The 22,551-nt window shown below is 39.3% G+C and overlaps 1 protein-coding gene across 1 annotated transcript in view; it reads left to right on the plus strand.

Moving 5' to 3' along the window:
* The first annotated feature begins 2,932 nt into the window (after positions 1-2,932).
* The window catches only part of SLC9A9 (solute carrier family 9 member A9), a 745,308-nt gene continuing 725,689 nt past the window's right edge, over positions 2,933-22,551 (plus strand). Inside the window, exon 1 of the mRNA XM_078147547.1 lies at positions 2,933-3,323. Coding sequence (XP_078003673.1) covers positions 3,152-3,323 — 172 coding nt within the window. The 5' untranslated portion in view covers positions 2,933-3,151. The remainder of the gene's footprint in view (positions 3,324-22,551) is intronic.

The raw sequence follows: 22,551 nt of genomic DNA on the forward strand, positions 1-22,551 counted from the left end.
GTGTGTGTATGTGTGTATATATACATACATTCATATATATGTGTGTGTGTGTGTGTGTGTGTGTGTGTGTGTGTTTGTGTGTGTATATGTATATGCAGTGTCCCTGCGCTACATCTTGCTTCCTGTCAGCGTGGTAAGTTCTCCTAGGTAATTATATCTTGGGACAGCTAGATGGTGCAATGGAGAGAGCTCCAGACCTGGAGTCAGGAAGACTTGGGTTCAAATGCTACCTCTGATACTTCCAAGCTATAAAACCCTGGACAAGTCACTTTAACCGTGTTTGCCTCAGTTTCATCATCTGTAAAATGAGCTGGAGAAAGAAACGGCAAACCACTCTAGTGCCAAGAAAACTCCAAATGGGTTATGACTGGACAACAACAATTATACCTCTCAAAAAAAAAATAGCAAGGGCTTGTAGAAAAATTCACTCAACAGTTGTGAAGAACCAGTTGCTTTCTATTATAAACCATATGAACAAAACAGAACATTGACTTAGGAAGAAATTATGCTCAGAACAGAATTTTGTATTTTTCTTTTTTAGCATTCAAAACTGTAATTCAGAAAGAACCAAATTAACAAGGGAAAAGATGGATATTTTTCTTTCAGAAAGAAGTGCTTACTAAAAGAGCTCTTTTATTCCAGAGGAATCGTTTCATTCAAGGGCTGCCATTGTATTCCAAGACAGGGATGATGGCTTTTAATCTGTCTCAGTCTTCCCCAGGGTCTGATTACTCTGGCAAAAATCCTCTCTGATTTGAAATATAATTGTATATAGGTGATGTTGCTAAATATGTCTGCTCTTATTGACCTTCAAATAAATATTTTTTAAAAACTTTCTTGTTTGCCTCAATTTAACCAAGGAATACTATTAAAAAGTAAAATATGTTGGGAGCAAGGTGAAGAATAAAGGGATTTTCTTTTTTTTTTTTTAACTGGCTCAGAGGTAAGTGCTAAGTGGATAGCATGCTGGACTTGGAGCCAGGAATATGTGGGTTCAAATTCTATCTCTGTTATTAGGTGTGTGACTTTGGGTGAGTCACTTAACATTTGTGTAGCTCCTCTGACTCCTCGGGAATTATCCACTAAATCTAGAGATAGCTTTCTTCCTCTGAAAACTTCCTGTTCATATTCTTTGACCATTTATCCACTGGGGAATGGCTTGCATTCTTTTAAATTTGACTCAGTTCTCTATATATTTGAGAAATGAAGCCTTTATCAGAGACACTTGCTGTAATAGCTTTCTGCTTTCCTTCTAATCTTGGTTGCTTTGATTTTGTTGGTGCAAAAGCTTTTTAATTTAATATAATCAAAATTATTTATTTTATATTTCATAATGCTCTCTATATGTCAATTGGTCGTGAACCTGTAACTCACTTAATTTCTCCTTTAAGAATTTGGATGCTATACTACTTGGAGCATATATGTTTACTATTGATATTACTTCATTGTCATTACTATATATTCAACTGATTGTATATATTATTCCCTATTTGAGCCAATACTAGTGAGAGTAAGGTTCAAGCAAAGCCCATAGCCCACCCTCCCATCTTTCCCTCCATTGTAATAGATTTCTCAATTATCTACTAAGTCATAGAAAAGTGTCAGTCTCTGTTCTATACTAGTAAATACACAACTATTTTAGGCATTATATGCTCAGTGTCCATCTGATGGTCTTATATAATAGTAGCAGCTAGGGCAGTATTTCTCTTCTGAGTAGGAATGCCCAAAGTAGTTGAGCATTTGTTAGCATAGAGCATTGCTCATTTCTCTACTAAAAACAAAATATTAAAAAAAAAACCTGACAAGTGGTCAGCACCTGGGCCAAATCAATAATCAACCATGCTGTTGGATGGCTTCTTGTTGGGGAGGAAAAACTTTGTGTGTGTGTTAGGATACAGGATTAGAGGCACTGTGGTGTGGAAAGTTCACTGCATTTGGAGTTAGTCAGTTAACTGAATAGAATAAACCACTCTCTCAATGAATTTCCAGCTGTTCTTCTTACTGCCTAGGTGACTCTCTTAGGCAAATCAGAACCCCTCTGGGTTTCAGTTACCTCATCTATAAAACAAAGGGGATGTACTACGTGGCCTGTGAGCTCTTTATTAAGCTTCAAATCATTATCCTAGATTTGGGCATTCACTTTTGGACCTTAGAAAATGTTGTTCAGATAAGGTGGCCTTTCTCCTGATTTGGGGAAAAAGAATTTAAAAGGGGAAAGGGTTAGGCCAAGGATTAAAGTTGTGGTTTCATTGGCACAGAGTAGGGAGTGTGTGTGTGTGTGTGTGTGTGTGTGTGTGTGTGTGTGTGTGTGTGTGTGTGTAATGGACCTCTTTAGTAATTTGGTGAAAAACTTGGACTCTTTCTCAGAATAGTGTTTTTAAGTGTATAAAATAGAACACACAAGGAAACCAATTCCAATTAAATACAATTACCAAATATTAAGAGTTCCAAATTCACATAGCCCATGGACCCCAGATAAAGAACCCCTGGCACAGGAAAGTTGCTGGTAGAAGAAAGTCTTTCTACCAGGGCAAAAGTCAGACCTTTCTATTCAATTGATAATCTTGGAGGGGTACCTAGAGCATTGAGAGATTAAATGACTTGTATAGTCACACAGTCATCTGCCACAAGGCAGATGTCTTCCTGGCTCCACTTGTTATCACTACTAACTTTCTAAAATGTTTAAAAAAAGTAAGAAAGAAAAGAAATAGAAAACCCTCGGCAATTTAAAAGTTATTCTCTTAGAGGAGGACCTCTCTCTTTGAGACATTTGGGAATCCCCATCGCTCATCACATAAGATCCTGAAATATTCACTTGTAAAAGCCATGCAATATTCGAAACGCTTTTCCTGGACCACATGGCTTAAAGATAGTAAAATTCAGTGGTGTAATACTACTCTGAAGCTTAAAATTTCGAAAAAACAAAAAGAGACAAGGCTGCTTTAAGAGAGAAACAGGAAGTTGTAACTAGAAGGCATCTGAATACTAAACTGGGGCGGTATGCCTCGAAGCTGCGACTAAGTGGATGTGGTTGCAGACTGAGGACGTAAGTCTTCAAGCCCCAGACTTCTCTTGCAAAAGTTGTTGAGGGAGCAGGCAGCGTCGCCTCCATCCTGGCTGTTGGCTCAGACAAGCCCCTCAAGGAACTGGCATGGGGAGCCTCAGATTCCTGTCTCCCAAAGAGGAGTCTCAGTTCCAGCACCAGGGCGCAGTGGAACTGCTGGTCTTTAATTTCCTTCTGATTCTGACCATCCTCACAATATGGTTATTCAAAAACCACCGATTCCGTTTCTTGCACGAAACTGGAGGGGCCATGGTGTACGGTGAGTGTCGTGTCCCTCCTCCTCGCGACGCGATCGTCACATTCACTGCCTGGGAAACTTGTTGCCTGGGCGTAGGGAGGGAGGACTAGCTCCCGCGGGACCCCGTACGCACCTGGAAATGTCATTAGTCCTAGAGGAGAGAGGCTGGGGGATGCTGCCTAGAGATAAACCATCAGGCATCCCCGAACGGGAGGCCCGCGGGGATTAGCCTTGGCCTTGGCCAGGGCAAGGGTGGGTAGCACGGTGTTGCCAGCCCCAGATCTGCACTCCAGGGCGATCGCGTTGACAGATGGGAATCCATTGTCCACTCGAGAGCAGCGCGCTGTTTGCTGTTTGTTTCGATGCTGATGATGTGAGACGGAGGTGACTTCTTCACTTGGTCCAAACTTCCTAAGGGCTCAGCCTGGCTCGGACAGCACAGTCCCAGAGGCATGCTGAGGAGGCACAGAGTGCGGATCTGAGACCACCGGGTTTTTAGGCTCGGGAATCCCTGGCCAGGAGTACCTCTCTCCAAGCAGGCGCAAATGTTATTGTTTTACAGTCATTCCGACGTTTCCTCCACACCCTATGCAATCGACATCACCGACTCTCAACTTTGTGCTTTTTTAGTTAATTTCTTTACACCCATTTCCCAGCCTAGACTTTCAGGCTGGTGGGATTTAGGAGGTTGGGAGGGTGGGATGGATGGAGAGGCTGTGTTTTGTTTTACTTTACTCTATATTTTGCCGTGGATGGATGTGATTTGAAAGGCAGCGTGGTGCAGTAGAAGGAAATCTGAACTTGGGAATAAATGACATTTGGGTTCGATTCTCAGCTCTCTTCTCTTGGGCAAATTACCTAAACCTCCGTGGGCCTCAGTTTCCTCATCTGTAAAAAATGAAAGGTTTGAACTAGATGATCTCTGTGGTCCGTACCAGCTCAAGTGTCGGCTAGGTGGAGAGCTCGGGACTTGTTCATTCAAATACTGCCTCAGACTCTTCTAGGTTCGTTAATCTGGGCAAGTCTGTGCCTCAACTTCCTCACCTGGTAAATAGTGATAATAATAGCAGCCACCTCCCAGGGTTGCTGTGAGCATCAAATAAGATAATATTTGGAAAGTCCTTTGCAAACCTCAAAGTGCTATATAAATGTTATCTATCATTATTAGATCTAGGTTTCTACGACTGAATACACATCAGTTTAATTCGTTAAACAAAGCTATCTAACCCGCCAATTTCGGGACGTTTTTGTCACTTTTACCAAATTAACTAGGGCCAAATTACCTAGCAACCTTCCAGGAGGGAAATAAAGGTAGTGTTGGTACTTTTTTTTTTTTTTTTTGCTCCAGGCTCTAATGTAAGTGCAAAGCTTTATCTGAGGCAAGGAAAAATCCACAAGTGCTCAGTGGATACAGGGTAATAGATGCTACATAGGATTTCAGCATAGAAAGCGCATTAGAGCTAATGAGTACAACCCTGCCACCTTACCTTGCAGACTGGCAAACTTGCAGACTTGTCCGTGTTTGAAGAACCAGGACATAACAGAAGCATGATTGTTTTAGTGGCTTTGACTTGGAGTTAGGAAGACTTTAAATCTCTCCTCAGGCACTCACTTATTAGCTGTATGGCCCTGGGTAAGGTTAAGGACTCTTAATCTCAGTTTTCTCATCTGGAGGTAATAATAGTACCAACTTCACAGGGTTATTGTGAAAATCAAAAGAGATAACATCTAAGATATTTCTCCATCTTTAAAGTTCTATATAAACATTGGCTGTAATTTGAACCCACATTCTCTGACACCAAATCCCACTCTTTCAATCCTCAATCATTAACTAAGTACCTCCTGTGTGCTGGGCCCTGGGTATACAAAGGCAGAAGTGAAGCAGCTCCACTTTCACTGAAATTCCTTTATAATATTGGTGTTAGAAGAAAAGATTAGCCCTCATTTTAAAGAATAGTGATGTTATATTACAATTTTACAGCTCCGTGTTGTGTTCTAGGGACATAATGTGATTCCTCATATTCAAATCTGCATAATCAAAAAGCCATGCTGTAACAGGGTCCCACTGTTGTTGACAATTTCTATGGGGCACTTTAAAGATCAGGCCAGAGATTGAGAGTATTGAAAGTGTTTTTATGCATTTAGATATTAGTTATTTTGCAGGGTCATACATATCTAGAGCTTGAAAGGATCTCCCATCTACCCCAGTGGTGTTAAGCTCAAACAGAAAGTGGGAAGGGGGCACCAAACAGAACATAAGGATTTCTGTGGGTGTATGTTGACTTAGAAAACCGTGGTAACATCATCTAAGTTCTTTTTTATTGTTGTTGTGGTTGTTGTTGTAAAATATTTCCCAATTACATTTTAATATGGTTCCTTCTACGCTAGAGAGTGTGGCAGGTGGCCCAATGGATAGAGTGTCAGTCCTGGAGTCAGGAAGAACTGAGTCTAAAATCAGGCCTCAGACACTTACTAGCTGTGTAACCCTGAGTGGGTCACTTGACCTCTGTTTGTCTCTGTCTCCTCATCTGTAAAATGGGTATGATAATAACACCTACCTCCTAGGGTTGTTGTGAGGATCAAATGAGAGTGCATGGCACATAGTAATGACTATATAAATGTTAGCTATGATGAGGATGAGAATGAGGATGATATTGTAGGCCTCATAGGGTCACATGTTTGACACCTCTTATCTTGTCTAGCCCTTTTATTTTCATAGAGTCACTTACTCAAGATTACACAGGCAATAAGTAGCAGGCTAGGGATCAAACCCAGGTCTTCTGGTTCCAAAAGGAGCATATTTTACACTTCTTAATTGAATTAATTCAATTCATCTTGTGGCCGATGTTCATTTAAAGCCCTCTGTTCTTCCCTGAGAACCTGAGGTGGGAGGGGCAAAGTGAAATATTTAAGAACTCCCAACACCAATTGTATTTTGCATCTCGACAGTCACCTTTGGAGTTGTATCAGGTCACACATATCCATTTGTGACCAAACCGTGCTGCTAATCACCTCCATGAATAGTTAAGCCCTTCTCATTTCCTAGGAGAGGCACAGATTGATGGATGGCCTGACTAATGGCTGAAAGCAAAATAGAAAGGAAATGAAGGCATCTAGAAATAGAAGCAAGTTTCCAGTCTCCAGCCCTCATCTAGGGCTTTGGCTCCTTTTCTATATCTCAGTGACATATAATCAATGAGGAAAAAAATAACATGACCCACTATGACAGAAAGTATGTAACTCTCAGTATTAAATTGAACTGCTATCTATGGTGTGGTAGATCAACAGAGATTTAAAAGATGGCAACTTTTTTTTGTTGTTTTTGTTACAGGCGAAATTTTCAATGACAGTCTTATATTCCACTGATGATACCCAGCTAGGAAGCCTGGATTCTACTCTGGGCTTGGCCATTGACTGTGGACAAGTCTATTCACCTTTCTAGATTTTGATTGTTTTATTTGGGAAAAAAAAGCATATGGTTTGGTCTTTATAATCTTTAAGATCCCTTCCAGCTCTAAAGTTGTATCAGCCCATAAGTTTGCCAATTTCTGTTTATCTACATTTGGTGCAATCATAGAATGATGTCCTGGAAGGAAGCTTTGAAGCCACTGAGTCGAGCTCCCTCATTTTACAAATGACTGTTATTTGTAGGTGTGTCATTCCATTTGTTATCTTTTTGAACTGTTACATGGAGATTTCATCTTTTATAAATGGTTTGTTTTCCTCTCCTTGGGCCCAGAAACTTGCATGACTATAATTCTAAGATGTGAGAGCTTTCTCCAGAATATTAAAGCATGTTCTACCTAAACAAATATAGGCTTAAGGATAAAAACAGTGTCAGTGAGTTGGCCTCTCTGTTTCTTGTTCTGTTTGTTGTGTAGTTAAAAATACAGGTTTGGGGGGGCATGGAGGGGGTTTAGGGACTTTTAGATCTGAGATTTAATCATCATCATAATCATAATAGCTAATATCCCAGGCACTGTGCTAAATGCTTTACAATTATTATCTCATTTGTTCCTCACAACAACCCTGGGAGGTAGGTGCTATTATTATCCCCATTTTACAGATAAGGAAACTGAGGCAGACAGAGGTTAAATGACTTGCTCAGGGTCATACAACTAGGAAGTATCTGAGTCTGGACTTAAACTCAGGACTTCTGGACTTCAAGCCTGGTGCTCTATCCACTGCACCACTCAGCTATCCCATCAATGCGAATGAAATGATACCCTCCATTAATGCAGATCAGTGATTTTTTTTTTCAGTTTATATTGCCTTTGATAGTTGCCAGAGGCACTGAGAGGCTCAATGTTTTCCCATGGTTATGCAGTATGTATTTGAAGCAGGACTTGAACCCAGGCCTTCCTGACTGACTCCTGAATGGACCTCTATCATCATATCACTGCTGACCCTAAAAGTAGGAGATCTGGAGGATTCTGATGACATATGTTTTGATATAGTTTTAGATATAGTTTTACATAATAGATATAGATATGGTTTTACATAATCTCATTTGACACAGTTCCAACCCATCTACAATGATAATAATAGCTATTTACATGACGCTTTAATGTTTGTGAAGCCCCTTACATATATGATCTCATTGATACCACAACTTTGTAGATAAATCCTTTCTGAAGCTCAGAGAGATAAAGCCACCTGCCTGGAGAAACACACCTACCAAGTGTTAGGGGCAATATTTGAACCTTCATCTTCCTCACTCCAAATCTAGAACTCTAAATACTAGACCCTTTTCCTCTTTCGTTGATGACTTAGAGTGTAGGCCTAGGACTTTTGCCTGTTCAATTTATACCTTTCCTTTAAGGCCAAATCGAATGCTTTCTCCGCCATAATGATCTCCTTGGTTAACCCTGCCTGAAATGATGTTGTGAACTTATTATTTATGTCTCTTTTTGTACTTTCACATGTTGCCCTTTGCCATAACGATTTGTGCGCATGTATTTGTGCATCTCCCTACCCAACTGTAAGTTTCATGAAGGCAGGGCCTGTGCCTTATACTTCTTTGCATTTTCCATAATTTCTTGCTCAGTATCTTGCATAAAGCTGCCATTTCTTACATAGTTATTGAATGTGCTGGAAGGGCTAGGCCTTTCAGGTGATGTAGTCCAGTCCCCTCATTTTACAGATAATGAAACAGAGGACTGAAGATGTTGCAAGCTTCCTCAGTGTCTTGGAGGTGACCTGTCACATAGTGGCAGGCTAGGGATTTGAACCTAGGTCTTCTGATTCAAAGTCTCGTGCTCCTTCCCCTAAACAATACTGAATGAATGGACAAAAAAATAATTTCATCTTATATGTTTCCTCAGAGATGACTTATCTAAATGCTATGTCTATAATAATTAGAAAATTTCTATTAGTGTGAGGTCATAAAATGATTGTGGTTTTGCTCTACATCTTGTAAATCATTAGAGACACACAAAACAAATACTTCCTAATGAACAAATAATTCTTAATGGGGATGCTGAGTAGACGAATTGAATCACAATGATAAATCACTTTTGTTTGTGATAAGTATTCAGAAGTAGGTTAGATAATCCTTCTTTGAGGATGAGTATAGGGAAGGCTTCCATATATCCCTGGCAGATAACTTCATGGTGTATTCTATGTTCTCTCATCTTTTTAAGAATCTCGAGAGATATTGGCCAGAGAGAGGAAGACAGGTGAACATGATGGATTTTCTTTTCTTTTCTTCTTTTTCCTTTCCTTTCCTCTCCTCTCGAAAATCTTTGCCATCTCTTCTTCTGACCATTGACTAGAAAGTGGATAAAATGATTGCAATTCTATGGAGGGTCCTTAGGGACATCAGGAAGTATCCAGGGTACTTCAGTATGTTTGTGGTTTAGGTCTTGGGTGCTGGAAGCTAAGTGGGAATTCTGTGAAAGTGTTGGTAAGAAGTGAGAGTTTTTAAATGTGGAGCTTAAGCCCCCATTGGTATGTTTCTAGGAGACCTGAGAGATGAGAGTGAATATAGTGGTATGCTCTGGCAGGAGAGAGAAACAGAAACTAGTTCTCAGTACCATGGAATTCACCAGGGGGCTTTTCCCCTGCATGGATACTGGGTATGTGAATGGGGGTAAGGCTATGTACCTGATGCCTAGTCCCCCACCCCTCACCCCGTACCAAAGAAGCATATGTTAGTACAGAACAAGTAATGATGAAAGACTGAAATGATTGTGGTTTTAATCCATAACCACAGAAAAAAACAATGAAAAGTATAGATTTCCTTCCAGCATTACTTCTCTGAATTGTGGGCAGCTGAACTCACTTCCAGGTTTCTGGTTTGGGAGGAGATGACCCAGATACCGGATGACCTAAGGATCTTTCACATTTAGTCAGATGGTTAGGCATGGCTGCCAGGAAGTCAGTAGTCAAAGCAGCATAGATTCTTTACACCTGTCAATTGAACCCTGGCTCTCAACCAGAGCCCTACTTCACCATGACTTATGACCAGAGGCATATGGGGAAAATGCATGCATAAAGTCCAAAAAAAAAATGCATGCACAAAGACCAAAAAAAAAAAAACCCCAAAACCCAAAAGATAAATAAAAACAAAAAAGTAGGGAAAAATAAAACCTCCCAGGATTGCTATGAGAATGAAAATGAGGTAATATTTGTAAATCGATTTACCAACATTAAAGCCCTATAAAATGCTAGCTATTTTTATTTATTATTATTAAAAGTTGAAGAATTACAGCATTTACATTGCAATGTAAAAAGAAACCCCAGAGCTCCAGTACTGTATTTCTAACTGCTTCCTGGTTATCTTCACCTGAATGATGGTACCCCAAGCTCTACTTGTTCCAAGCTGAACTTATCATCATTTCCCTAAACAACAACAACTATTCATAGTCAAGAAAAACAAATTCCCACATTGACCATGTCCAAAGAAATGTGTATCAATCTGTACCTGAATCCCTGAGTAGGACACCCATTCAATGGTGAGTACCACCATTTCCCAAGGCTTATAGCCTCAGAGTCATCTTTGATTCATCTCTGTATCTCATGATAGACATCAAATCAGTGGTTAAGTCCTGTCGGTTCAACCTCTGCAGTACCTCCTGTACCTGTTCTCCTTTCTCTTCCTATTGTAATCTCACCAGTTCAGGTGGTCCTCACCTTTTCTTGCCTAGACATCACAATAGCTTTCTAATTGCATTGATCTTCCTTTGTCCAGTCATTCTATCAGGCCAAATAATAATGATGATGATAACAAAATATTAATAACTATTAATATTATAGCATTCACGTAGTGCTTTAACTTTTGCAAAAACACTTCATAAATTTTCATTTAATCCTCATGATTCTGGGAGTTAAATGCTTTCATTTTTCCTATTTTATAGATGAGGAAACTGAGGCAGACCATAGTTAGTTAAGTGACTTTCCCAGGGTCACATAGCTAGCTAGTATCTGAGGCCGGATTTGAAATCAGGTCCTGACTCCAGTCCTGCTGTTCTATCCACTGTGCCTCCTCGGTACCTCGGAAGTTTGCGAAGTAGCTATAATTTCCAACCTTGATCATGTCATTCCTCTACCTAACAGCTCCTCATTGTCTACCTGATCAGATGTTCTTGATTCTGGCATTTAAGGCCACCTGCTATCTCCGACTCATTAAATCACTAAATTGTGATCATTAGCTTGTGAGCGCAGGTTGTCTTTTGCCTCTTTTTATATCTGTAGCACTTAGTGCTAAGACCTGTAAGGGAGAGAGAAATCTTATTGTAAAGAAAGGGAGGAAGTCCACTGTACCCATGTATGATGGTTTATGCAAAAGCAGTGAAACTAGAGGGCAGGAAAAAGGAACAGAAAGCATGTTAGTCTGTCTGTAATATGAAGAAAGGGAAGCAGAATAGTAGGAACTAATGGGGCAAAGGGCGTTGGAGTAGGTCAATCAGGCAAAAGATGTTTATTATGCACCATATGCATTATGCACACAATGCAGTGAATGTCTGAGGCTGGATTTGAACTCAGGTCTGTTCTGACTCCAGGCCCAGCACCATCATTATCTAAGGTCCTCCCGACTCCAGGCCTAGCATTCTATCTATTGTGGTGCTAGGTACTTATATGTACTTAAATACAAATTTCACTCTTCTTTGTATTATATTTCTATGCCTACCATTAGAATGCAAGCTCCTTGAAAGCATAATGTGTTGTATAGTAATAGTAACTCCCTTTTCTATATCCTTTAAGGATTGCAAGTTTCCTCACACTGACCTCATAAATGGGAATTTTCGGACCCATTTTAGATGTAAAAAATGGAGTCTTTGGGGTGAGTTGCTCAAAGCCACACAGGTAGTGTCAGAGCCAGGATTCTCCTGTCTTCAAATCATGTACTCCTTCTGGTATACCTACAAGGACTAGTAGAAGGAGTAGGTGTGAGGTAGCTGGACCTACAGTCAGGAAAGATTTGAGTTCAAATCCAGCCTCAGACACTTATTACATTGAATCACCTTGGGCAAGTTGTTTAACTTCAATTTGCCTCAGTTTTCTCAACTGTAAAATGGGAGTAGTAGTTGCAACTAACTCATAGGGTTGTTGTAAGAATCAAATGAGATACTATTTGTAAAATGTTTAACAATTTCTGGCACATAGCAGGTACCATATAAATGCTAGCTATTACTATTATTCTTGTTTCCCCTGGTACAGCTAGCTTTGTATTCCCATGTATAGCCCAATATCTTGTAGACAGAAAGTGCTTAATAAATGTTTGCTAAATTGTTTGAAAGGAAAAAAAATTAATTGAATACTGACTTGGAAAACAGTAGCCCCAAAGGCTTAATAGTGGTAGTCTATTTTATAGGGTATAAGGACTGAACCTGTTATTTCATTGGTATAAGAAAGCTTTCAGTGAGGAAGCTCCTTCTGTCATGCAGGTCAGCACCTTCCAGGTAATTTATGGTTTTAGAGATTTGCCTGGAGCTCTGAGAGAGATTAAGGGACTCGCCCAGGGCCAAATAGGTAGTCTGTTTCAGTCGAGGTGGAACCCAGGTCTTCCAGCTCTGAGGTCAGCTCTCCTTCTAGACTAAGTCCAACATGTTATTGTTGAGAGAAATTAGTATTAATAACCAATGATTTGGGGAGATGCAGAGTCCCACTTTTTCCATAGTTCTCATTTCAAAGTTCAGTCTCTGGAAGGACAGTACCGATAATGAGACTGGATTAACTTTCTTAACAATCTTGTTCAGTTCCCACCCAGGTGGGAAGTTATTGTGCTCTACTGAGGTTTGAGTGGGAATGAATTCTTCCTTTAGATTGCTCTAGGCTGGCTGGGGGTAATTTAGAAGTAAATTACATAATCCAAGTTTATTAGAATTGGTCCAGCCCCTGATTATAATATTCATTCTCTCATTACTTGTTAACTAATCAGAGTTAATTGCCACCCTCTGGAACACCCACTTTTCCAAGACCACAAGCCTTAAGCCCACTCCTACCATGAGATTCTTTGACTTTTGAGAGTGCCACTGACTTCTTTTATTAAAATGCTGGCATTATTAATAAAATGACTAATTCCCCTGAAAGTGTGTCTCTCAAACTTTTTTAAATGCCATAGTTTCTAAAAAAGGAGTCGTTCTCTCCTGTATTTACACAGCATGATGGAGGCTTCTCCAGGAATTGTTTGACATTAAAAGTTAAATGAGTCAAAATGCACTTTGAGGATCAGGTTTCCAAGTTTTCCAACCTGGATTCTTTTTACTGATCATATTAATTGACCTTTTGCCAAATCTTGCTTCATCATGAGTGGCAGATGCTATTAGACCTAGGACCCATTCAGGGTAAGCAGCTGTGCTGGTCCAATTAGGGCATTGTATTAGGAAGGCAGACTATGAGTTGGTCAGGGATCTGAGTCTGGCAACCTGACAGGGCAGCAGGGAAAGCTTCCATAAGGACGATGACTGAAGGGAACATTGGGGAATAGTTACTTCAAGGAAGAAGTCCTCAAGAATGAGGGTTTTTATTTTATTTTTAATTTCTAATTTTTGTTGTAGGGACTATTTTTCAATTTTTCTTTGTACATCCAGTGCATACTACAATGTCTTAGTACATTGTAAGGGCTTAATAAATGTGTTGCTTAATTTTTATATCACCTCATTTCTGAATTTCTTTCCATCCCCTTACTCAGTGAGCCATCTTTTATAATAAAAGATAAAAAAGAAAGAAGAAAAACAAAAAACTGTTTTAATAAAACTAACAAACATGTCAACATAGTCTGATAGTATATGCAGCCAAATGCTCAATGGTCAGTACTTCAAGTCCTTCATGTCTGCAAAGAAGGGAAGGAGCTACATTTTTCAACTCTTCTTTGGGATTAAACTTTGTTATTATAATTACCCAGCCCTCAGGTTTGACTTTGTGTCTCTTTTTTATTTTCATTGCTTTTGTTATTGTTGTTGAGTCATGTTCAACTCTTTGTGACTCAGTTTGGGGTTTTCCTGACAAAGATGCTGGAGATTCCTTTTACAGCTCATTTTACAGGTGAGGAAACTGAGGCAAACAGGGTTAAATGACTTGCCCAGGGTCACATAGCTAGTAAGTTTCTGAGGCCGGTTTGAACTCAGGTCTTACTGACTTCAGGCCCAGTACTCCATCCACTGCACCACTTTTGCATTGGTACTCATGTATTTTGTTTTCCTGTTTCTGTTTACTTCATTCTGTATCAGTTCATATAGAATATATGTGTATACATATATAATATATATAGAATAGTCATATAGATCATTCCATGCTTCCTCAAATCCTTCATATTGACTTATCATGCAGTAATAGTTCATTATTTGATAAGCCACAACTCATTTAGCCATTCTTCAAATGATGGGTACCACCTTAATGTCAAGTGATTTATTACCATAAAAAGCGCTGCTAGAAAATTTTCATAGCTTTGTGACCTTTCCCCACCCTGGTTTTGATCTCTTCAAGGGTATAGAATCATAAATCTGTGGGATCTCTGAGTTGTACATGTATATGCATGTGTTTGGAGTCACAAAATGAAATTAGAAAACATTATACTTGAACTTCAAAATTTCACATTTGATTACCTTGTGATCTCTGCTAAAAATGAAATCAATAGAAACTATCTCAAGTTACCTGGGAGGGTAGCAAAATGTTTTGTTCTGTTACTTTTTGAGAAATTTTTATACTATGCACTTTTTAAATTATTTAAAAAACTCAGTCAGCTGGAAGGGTTTTGCTACACGATACCAAATAATGAATTTAAAATATTTGTTCTCCCTTTCCACTGGATTGATTGTTTTGGCATCATGAACATAATAGTCCCAGTGATAACTGGGATATCATCTATCCTAACTACTTCCTTATCATGTAAATAATTTCCTTGAGTAGATAACATCCCATATTTTTTTGAACATCTCTGTCTCTGAATTTGGCTGCTGTATCAATGACTTCTCTCAAAAATCATTGAGGTTTCATGATTGAGACCTTTCTCTCTCTCTCTCTCTCTCTCTCTCTCTCTCTCTCTCTCTCTCTCTCTCTCTCTCTCTCTCTCTCTCTTCCTCCCTTCCTTCCTTTCTTTTTTTCTTTCTCTCAAGTTATTTTATTTTCATTTTGTTTGCAAGGCAATTGGGGTTAAATGACTTGCCCAGGGTCACACAGCTAGTGTCAAGTATCTGGTCTGTGATCAGATTCGAACTAAGGTCCTCTTGATTCCACGGCCAGTACTCTATCCGCTGTGCCACCTAGCTGCCCTGAGACCTTTATTTCTTAAAAAGCTTTGGGAAACAGGAATCAGGGACATAGTCAGTTAAGAAAGAAAGAAATGGGAAAAAGTAATGCAATATGGCACAGTAGATAGAGCCGTATTTGGAGGCAGAGGAGCTGGGTTGGAATGTTGTCTCTGCAGCTGATTGCTGGGGTGGCCATTGGCAAATTCCTTTTCCTTTTGAGATTCAATTTCCTCATTTGAAAAAAAAATGAGGAAGTAGAACTAGATGGACTCTTATGGTCTCTTGGTGCTCACTTTTGTTATCGTTGTTGTTTGTCCTTCATTCTTGAAGAGGACCAATGACATCAGCAGGGCGGTGTCTTGACTTGCAAGTGAATTGGATTGAAGTGAGGCAGGGCTGTGCAAAGTCATCAGCCTCACTCTCTCCTCCACAGGCATCAGTGTTCAGTGGCAAGACAAGCGGATGATGGGCAACTGATGATCACCCCAGATGCAGTGGGAGACCTTGACCTTTTTTAAGCTAAGGTCTTTCCCAGGTTTCAGTTTGTCTGAGACAACATTCATTCAGTGATTAAAGGCCAGGCAAGAACTGAGGCAAAAGATGGCCTAGTTTGCCTTCATAAAACAATCAGTCTGGGAGAGGAAGACACTCATTCTACCATTTATTCAAAGGCTCCATCCAGATGCTTTCTCCTCGACCTAGAGGAAGCCTCTTCTTAGCCCTTCAGCGGTCCCTCCTTCCTCCTCAGACAATCATTTATGTTCTTATCTGTTTATTCGTCGATTTGTATGTCTCCCCAGTAAAATGTCAGTTCCTTAAGGGCGGGAGTTGTTTCTATATTCATTGTTGTTTGTCTTTGTATCTCTAATGTCTAGCACAGTGCTTTGAATATAGTCAGTCAAGAAGCATTTATTAAGTATTTATTATATGCCAAGCACTGCGCTAAGTTCTAGGGATGCAAAGAAAAATGCCATCCCCCCCACTCAATAGTCTCTGTTCTCATAGACTATTCTAATAAGGAAAACAACATGTAAGAAAAAAAATAGATGTATGGACAGTATCTAGACAGAGTAGGGAAGCAGGGAAGGCTCTAATAACTGGTAAGATTAGGTATGACCTCTTGTAGAGGGCGACATTTGAGTGAGTCTTCAAGGAAACCAGGGAACTAAGAGGCAGAGGCCATAACGTTAATGATGTTTGTTGGAACTGGATTGATTATATTTTAATTTCAATTCGCTAGCAATTTTTTTCGGGTTGTTTTGCTACCAATGAGAAAGCATTGTATCAATGATAAAGAAGCATGAGAAAATGATGCTTGGTAATCTGTTTTGTTGTTAGTTGTGGCTTTCACGGGTGATGGAGAGGTACAGTTCTAATATTATAAGATTAAATGACAAAACCAGAGATCAGACTAGCCCAGTAAATAGTTGGCAGGGGGAGATGGGGCTGGCGGCAGAGTTTATTTGCTGTTATATCTGCATTTTGTGATAAGATACACTTTCTGACACCTTTAATAGTGAAATGACAACATTTACTGTTTCTCTGGCAATGTTAAGGTACAGGTTCCTCCAGCAACCCTTTCTATTGAGGTCTTCTTACTTTTCATAATCCTGGGAATCAGATGCCCAACTGGTTCAAATTTTAAGTCATAATGATATTAATTTAAGATGTACTGAGAGCTCAGAAACCCCATTAGTGCTGTAAATATTGATTGATAGCATCTGGTGCACTGAATGCTATCCACTTACAGTACTTTGGGCATTCATTGCTGGTGGCTCATAAAAGTCAAATTGCTGCCTACCTCCTTATGTTCTTATCCCATTAAGAATTGCATTAGGTCCTTTCCAGCTCTTAAATTCTATAATTCTAATGTTACCTATCACCAGAGTGTTTTCATGCATTCAGTGACATTCATCATTTTATCCATCCCAGTATTAGCTAGGCACTTAGGGAAGGGACTATAAGAACACATTATAATTACTTACATTTGGCTTGGGGTGGGGGGGAAGTGACAGTTGCCGAATTCTTACAAAAATATTGGTTATTGTTTAGTAGGCAATAATGGAATTGTAATTATGTTGCTAAACTAACTCTATAGGAGCTTGTGAATTCTAGTATAATAAAAACATGCTTAGTATTATTGTTAGTCATTTAATTCACTCAGCAGTGTGTTTATCAAAACTTGAAGACATACCATGCTAACACCATGAGCTGCTTAATTTTTAAATGTTACTTTTCATGAAAATTTTGTAAAAAAAAAAAGTCTCTTTGATAGCTCCCTAATACCCACAAGATGATATCCAGACTGCAAATTTGTTTAAATCTCAAAAACTATAGGAAGGCAATTGCTATATTAGAGTGGAAAGGACACTAGATTTGGAGTCAGAAAACCTGAGGTCAAAAGGGAGATTCTCCACATGCTACATATGTGACCATGGGCCAGTTCTTTCCCCTCACTAGGCCTCAGTTTCCTTATCTGTAAGATAAGTAAATTCAATTAGTCTCCAAGGCCTTTTTTATCTTTAAATCTTATGATTCTTTGATTCTCAGACCAATTTTATAGACTTTGCTGATGTTACATCCCAATATTTTCAAGCCAAAATGGTTTTGTCACTGTGTCATCAACTTGCTATTCATCAGATCTTAGTATTTAGAGCTAAAACGTACCTTATAAATTACCTAAGTAAATCCCCTTGTCCTATCAATGAGGAAAATGAGACATTGAATAGGGAAACAATATATACAAGGCCATAGAGAGCCAATTACTGAGTCAGAATTCAAATCTCTAATCTTAGATACAAATCCAATGCTCTTTTCCCACTAAGCCATGCCCATAAGCCCAATTCTACTTTAGGAATGAAGCTTGGCTCCAGAGAGAGTTGAGAAAATGCACTTCCATCCTTTCAGTGCAGAAGTGGAGAACCATGGCTGAGGAATACTACACGCAGCTGACGTGTTGGTTGGTTTTGCTGGAATTCTGCCCACCTTCCACCCTTTCCCTCTCTCTAGGTAGGAAAGAAGGAAAGGGTCAATTAGCAAACTAATATAGTCTAAAAACAAAGTATATCAAAAGTAAACTATAAAGAATCAATGAGAGAAATATAGATACATTGTTCTTCTTGGTGAACATTTTTTAAGTAGTAATCAAAATAATACTACCTCATCTTTACGAAGTGCGTTGAAGTATACAAAATGTTTTATTCACAACACCTCTGTCAGAAATGGAGTGTCTTTATAAACAGTAATAATATTCCCATTTTGCAGATGAGGAAACTGAGGTTCAGAGTTATTAAGATACTTCTCCAAAGTCATGTGACTCATAATGGCAGAGCTGGGGCCTGAATAGAGATCTTCAGCTCCTGGCCCCAGGCCCTTTCCATTACTTCTCATATTTACATAATAATCACCGATAATTCCATAACATTTATAGATTTTCCCTGCCAAATTCCCTAGTCAGTACTGCCTATGGTAGAGCAAATATCTTTCAATATATCAAGCACAGGTTGGATTAGATGACTTCTCAGGTCCCTTCCAACTCTGAGATCCTATGAATATCTCTACCTTTTAAAGATGAAAGTTTAAATCATTTGCTCAGGGTCACAATAGAAAGTGTCAATAATACTTATACCAAAGCCTTTTGACTCCATGACTAGTGCTTTTAGTTAACAAATCTTATGGGTACGATTGGAGAAGGAAATGGAAAACCACTACAGTATCTTTGCCAAGAAACCCCAAAATGGGGTCATGAAGAGTTGGACATAACTGACACGACTGAACCATAGTAACAATGTGGGTAGGATTTGTATTTGAGGAGATCCCAGAATCACTTCAATGAAAACCCATTTGAAAAAGAAGTCAGAACTGGCTCCTATTACCACATGTTCTTCAGGGCTTCCAGGGACTAAGGAATTTACATATGAACAATCTAATGCAAATTATTTTACATTGATATGAGACATAATATATGTGTAATACCTTCCCTGGGCTGAGCTGGCACTGAGTACGTCCAGAGGCAAATAGTTTGAGTGATAGCTAAGCATCTTGGGATTTGTAGCTTGGGCTGATCCTCCTAGACAGGTGTTATCAGGCAATTTAGGAGGGAGGGACCAGCAGAATGAGGCAGGAGGCAGCAGCTTCTCAAAGCTGGAGTAGGAAAGGGAAGTGGTGGTAACCGGCATTTCTCTCCTCTAGCTGTGGACAATGAGGAAAGAGAGACAAGAGGAGACAGGCATCTCTCCTCCACATGGCAGCAGCAGTAGCTAGCATTTAGAGATTGTCCCTGGGTCACAGGAGCTCATCTGCCTGGGCTCATTTTACTACTGGAACAAAACATCTCTGGTGGTAGAAACGATATTTCTTTGGAGGTGGAGAAAATAATCTACTAGTGTTTCTCCTCTTTCAACCTTTTTTATCCTTTCATCTTTTCTTTCTCTCTCTCTCTCTTTCTTTCTCTCTCTCTTTCTTCTTTCTTTCTTTCTTTCTTTTCTTTCTCTCTCTCTCTCTCTCTCTTTCTGTCTTTCTTTCTTTCTTTCTTTCTTTCTTTCTTTCTTTCTTTCTTTCTTTCTTTCTTTCTTTCTTTCTTTCTCTCTTTCTTTCTTTCTCTCTTTCTTTCTTTCTCTCTTTCTTTCTTTCTTGCCCAAGTCACACAGCTAGTAAGTGTCAAGCATTTGGTCTGAGGCTGGATTTGAATTCAGGTCCTCCTGACTTCAGGGCCGGTGCTCTATCCACTGTGTCACCCAGCTGCCCCCTGATACTGTACTTTTTGCATATGCTTTATATACACTGATTTGCGTACGTATTGTGTCCCATCCCCTCCTCTCCAGCCCCCTACCTCCAACTAGAATATAAGCTCTCCAAGGGCAAACGCTGTTTCAATTTTGTGGTGTTCCCATTTCCTGGCCATAATAGATATTTAATACCTGTGTAAGAAAAGACAACCAGCTCCTTTAAGGAAAGCCCCCTTTTGCAGAATAATGTAGCAGCTTGCTGGATTGAATGATTCTTAGTAGAAAATCTGCTTAATGAAGAAAGTGATGGTTTCCAGAGGTGGGTGGAAGTAAATAGTTAATACTAGACATTTATTAAGTGTCTGCTATGTGCCTGGCATTGTACTAAGCACTGAGAATTCAAATATGAAAAAAGAGAGCTAGTCCCTGCCCTCAAGAAGCTTATAGTCTAATTTTGTTCATTGTTGTTCAGCTGTTTTTCAGTCATATCCAGCTATCTGTGACCCCATTTGGGGTTTTCTTGGTGAAGATTCAGGATTGGTTTGCTATTTCCTTCTCCATTTTACAGATAAGGAAACTGAGGCAAACAGGTGTTAAGTGACTTGCCCAGGGTCACACAGCTAGTAAGTGTCTGAAACTATATTTGAACTCAGGAAAATGAGGATTCCTGACTCCAGGCCAGGTGCTCTATCCACTATGTCACTTAGCTACCCTTACAATCTAATGAGAGAAGGCAAAACACAAAAGAAAGCTGAAAAAGGAGGGGAGGGGAAGGAGGAAAAGGTGCATGTCCTGGAGTGCGGGACATGATGGAGAAATCATTCAGAGAAATTCCAAAGTAGTGTAAGCAGGTGAGAAATGAAAAATTTAGTATAAACTAAGAAAGTGAAGAAAGAGGAGGCACAAGCCAAAAAGCATGCTGGGTTTGATGTTGAGTCAGAGTACTCGGAGGTGCCAGAGGCTTGATTGTAAACTCTGTGACAGGGTAGGGACCCTCTCGAACTCATGTTTGTGTCTTCAGTGGCGCATGGTACCGATCCCTGATCGGGCCATAAACATGGGTTAAAAGAGGACGCATCTGAGCCTGTTACTTCCAGTGAATTGTGTACGCTTAACATAGAATTTATAGGTTGTTTGATTTGTAAGAGGAATTCAGAGTACAATTCCATCATTTTATCAGTGATGAAACTGGGCTTCTGGATCCATGCCCTCAAGTAATTCTGAATCTATCTGGGAAGATGAGCCATGCAGACTGTATGTTGCAGGACCCGTGTGATCTTGGCATTCAGAACTCAGGTAGAGTCTTCACACTTTATGCTGTATGTAAAGTGTAAACATGGAGAATGATACTCATAAAGCACCATGAATATCTAAGGAGACTTAGGCTCCATGTGGGCAGGGATTGCATGTTATCCTAACTTTGTATCTTCCCCAGCATTTAGCACAGTGTTCCAAGAGGTCGCTAAACTTTTATTTACAGCCTTACCAGTAAAATATACTTGTGCATGTGCCCAATGTATGTATATGTGTTGGTAAATGATAGGCATGTAATATTATGTGCATTATAATTTATATTACATAGTAACTAATAATATAATTTTTATGTAATTGTATTATTTAACTTTTTTGAGGAAAACTTTCTACAGAATGCCGTAGAAGCTTTCAAAACTAGATTATAAAACATAAAAATAGAAATTAAAAAGGATAAGATAAAAATTAAACACTGTTTAAACACCATATATACACACAGATGCAGATACATGTATGTATCCACGCGTGTATATTGCATATACACATATGCGTGTATATATACATTCACATATGCACACACATGCATGTATACACATACATACATACATGTTTGTGTGTATGTGTGTGTGTGTAAAATTAACAGTGACAAATCCTTCTGGTATACCAGAAGTGGTATTAATATGTGTTGGTGAGAACAATGCAATTGAATGTACTTCATTATTTTTAAATCTCTTGGTTTAACATATTGGGATAATGATTCGAAGATCTGGTTTTAAGTTTGGGTTATTTCAATATTTGCTTTTAACGGCAGTTCCAGCTGGAAAGCTGTCTTACCAATATGTGTACATGTAAATGGAAGAAGTACGTTATTGACTGTGATTACTAAATCATGATACTCATTTTTCAATTGCATGCATCAACTCATCCATCAAAGAAAAATTTTGTTTCAATTTGCTAACAAGTTCCCATCTTCCCTGATATCAATCAGATGTTCTTATAAACTGAACAGAGGGTGTAGCATTTTTTATATTTTTAGTAAGTGGATTCAGAACCCATTGAAACGTTTTTGAGGGAGGAGATTTTAACAGGTTAGAAACTTTTGTTTTTAAGCTTTTTCCACTGTGTGCCTATGGGTTTTTATATATGACATGCTTCATTTTTTCTTCAACAAAATCTCCAATAATGGATAAGGATTGGAATAGGGAATAGACCTGTGATATCACTGCTATAGAGAACTCCTAATGAGCAAACTCTGTCTATCAGTGCAGGGGGGTATCATTTGTTGCTCAGACATGTCTGACTCTTTGTGACCCACGGACCATCCTGCCCATGGGTTTTTTCTGGGCGAAAATAAGAGTGATTCTTCATTTCCTTCTCCAGGGGATTAAGGTAAACCAAGGTTAAGTGACTTGCCCAGGGTCACACAGCTAGTAAGTATATGAGGCTGGATTTGAATTCAGGTCTTTCTAACTCCAGGCCCAGTACTCTATCCACTGAGCAATCTAGCTGCCTCCTGTAACTAAAAGTCTTTATGTTGAATCTTGTCACTTAATTGTGCTTCTGTGGATTTCTGAAATG

The sequence above is a fragment of the Phascolarctos cinereus genome, unplaced genomic scaffold (genome assembly GCF_003287225.1).
Source record: "Phascolarctos cinereus isolate Bilbo 61053 unplaced genomic scaffold, phaCin_HiC Scaffold_7;HRSCAF=346, whole genome shotgun sequence".
Lineage (NCBI taxonomy): Eukaryota > Metazoa > Chordata > Mammalia > Diprotodontia > Phascolarctidae > Phascolarctos > Phascolarctos cinereus.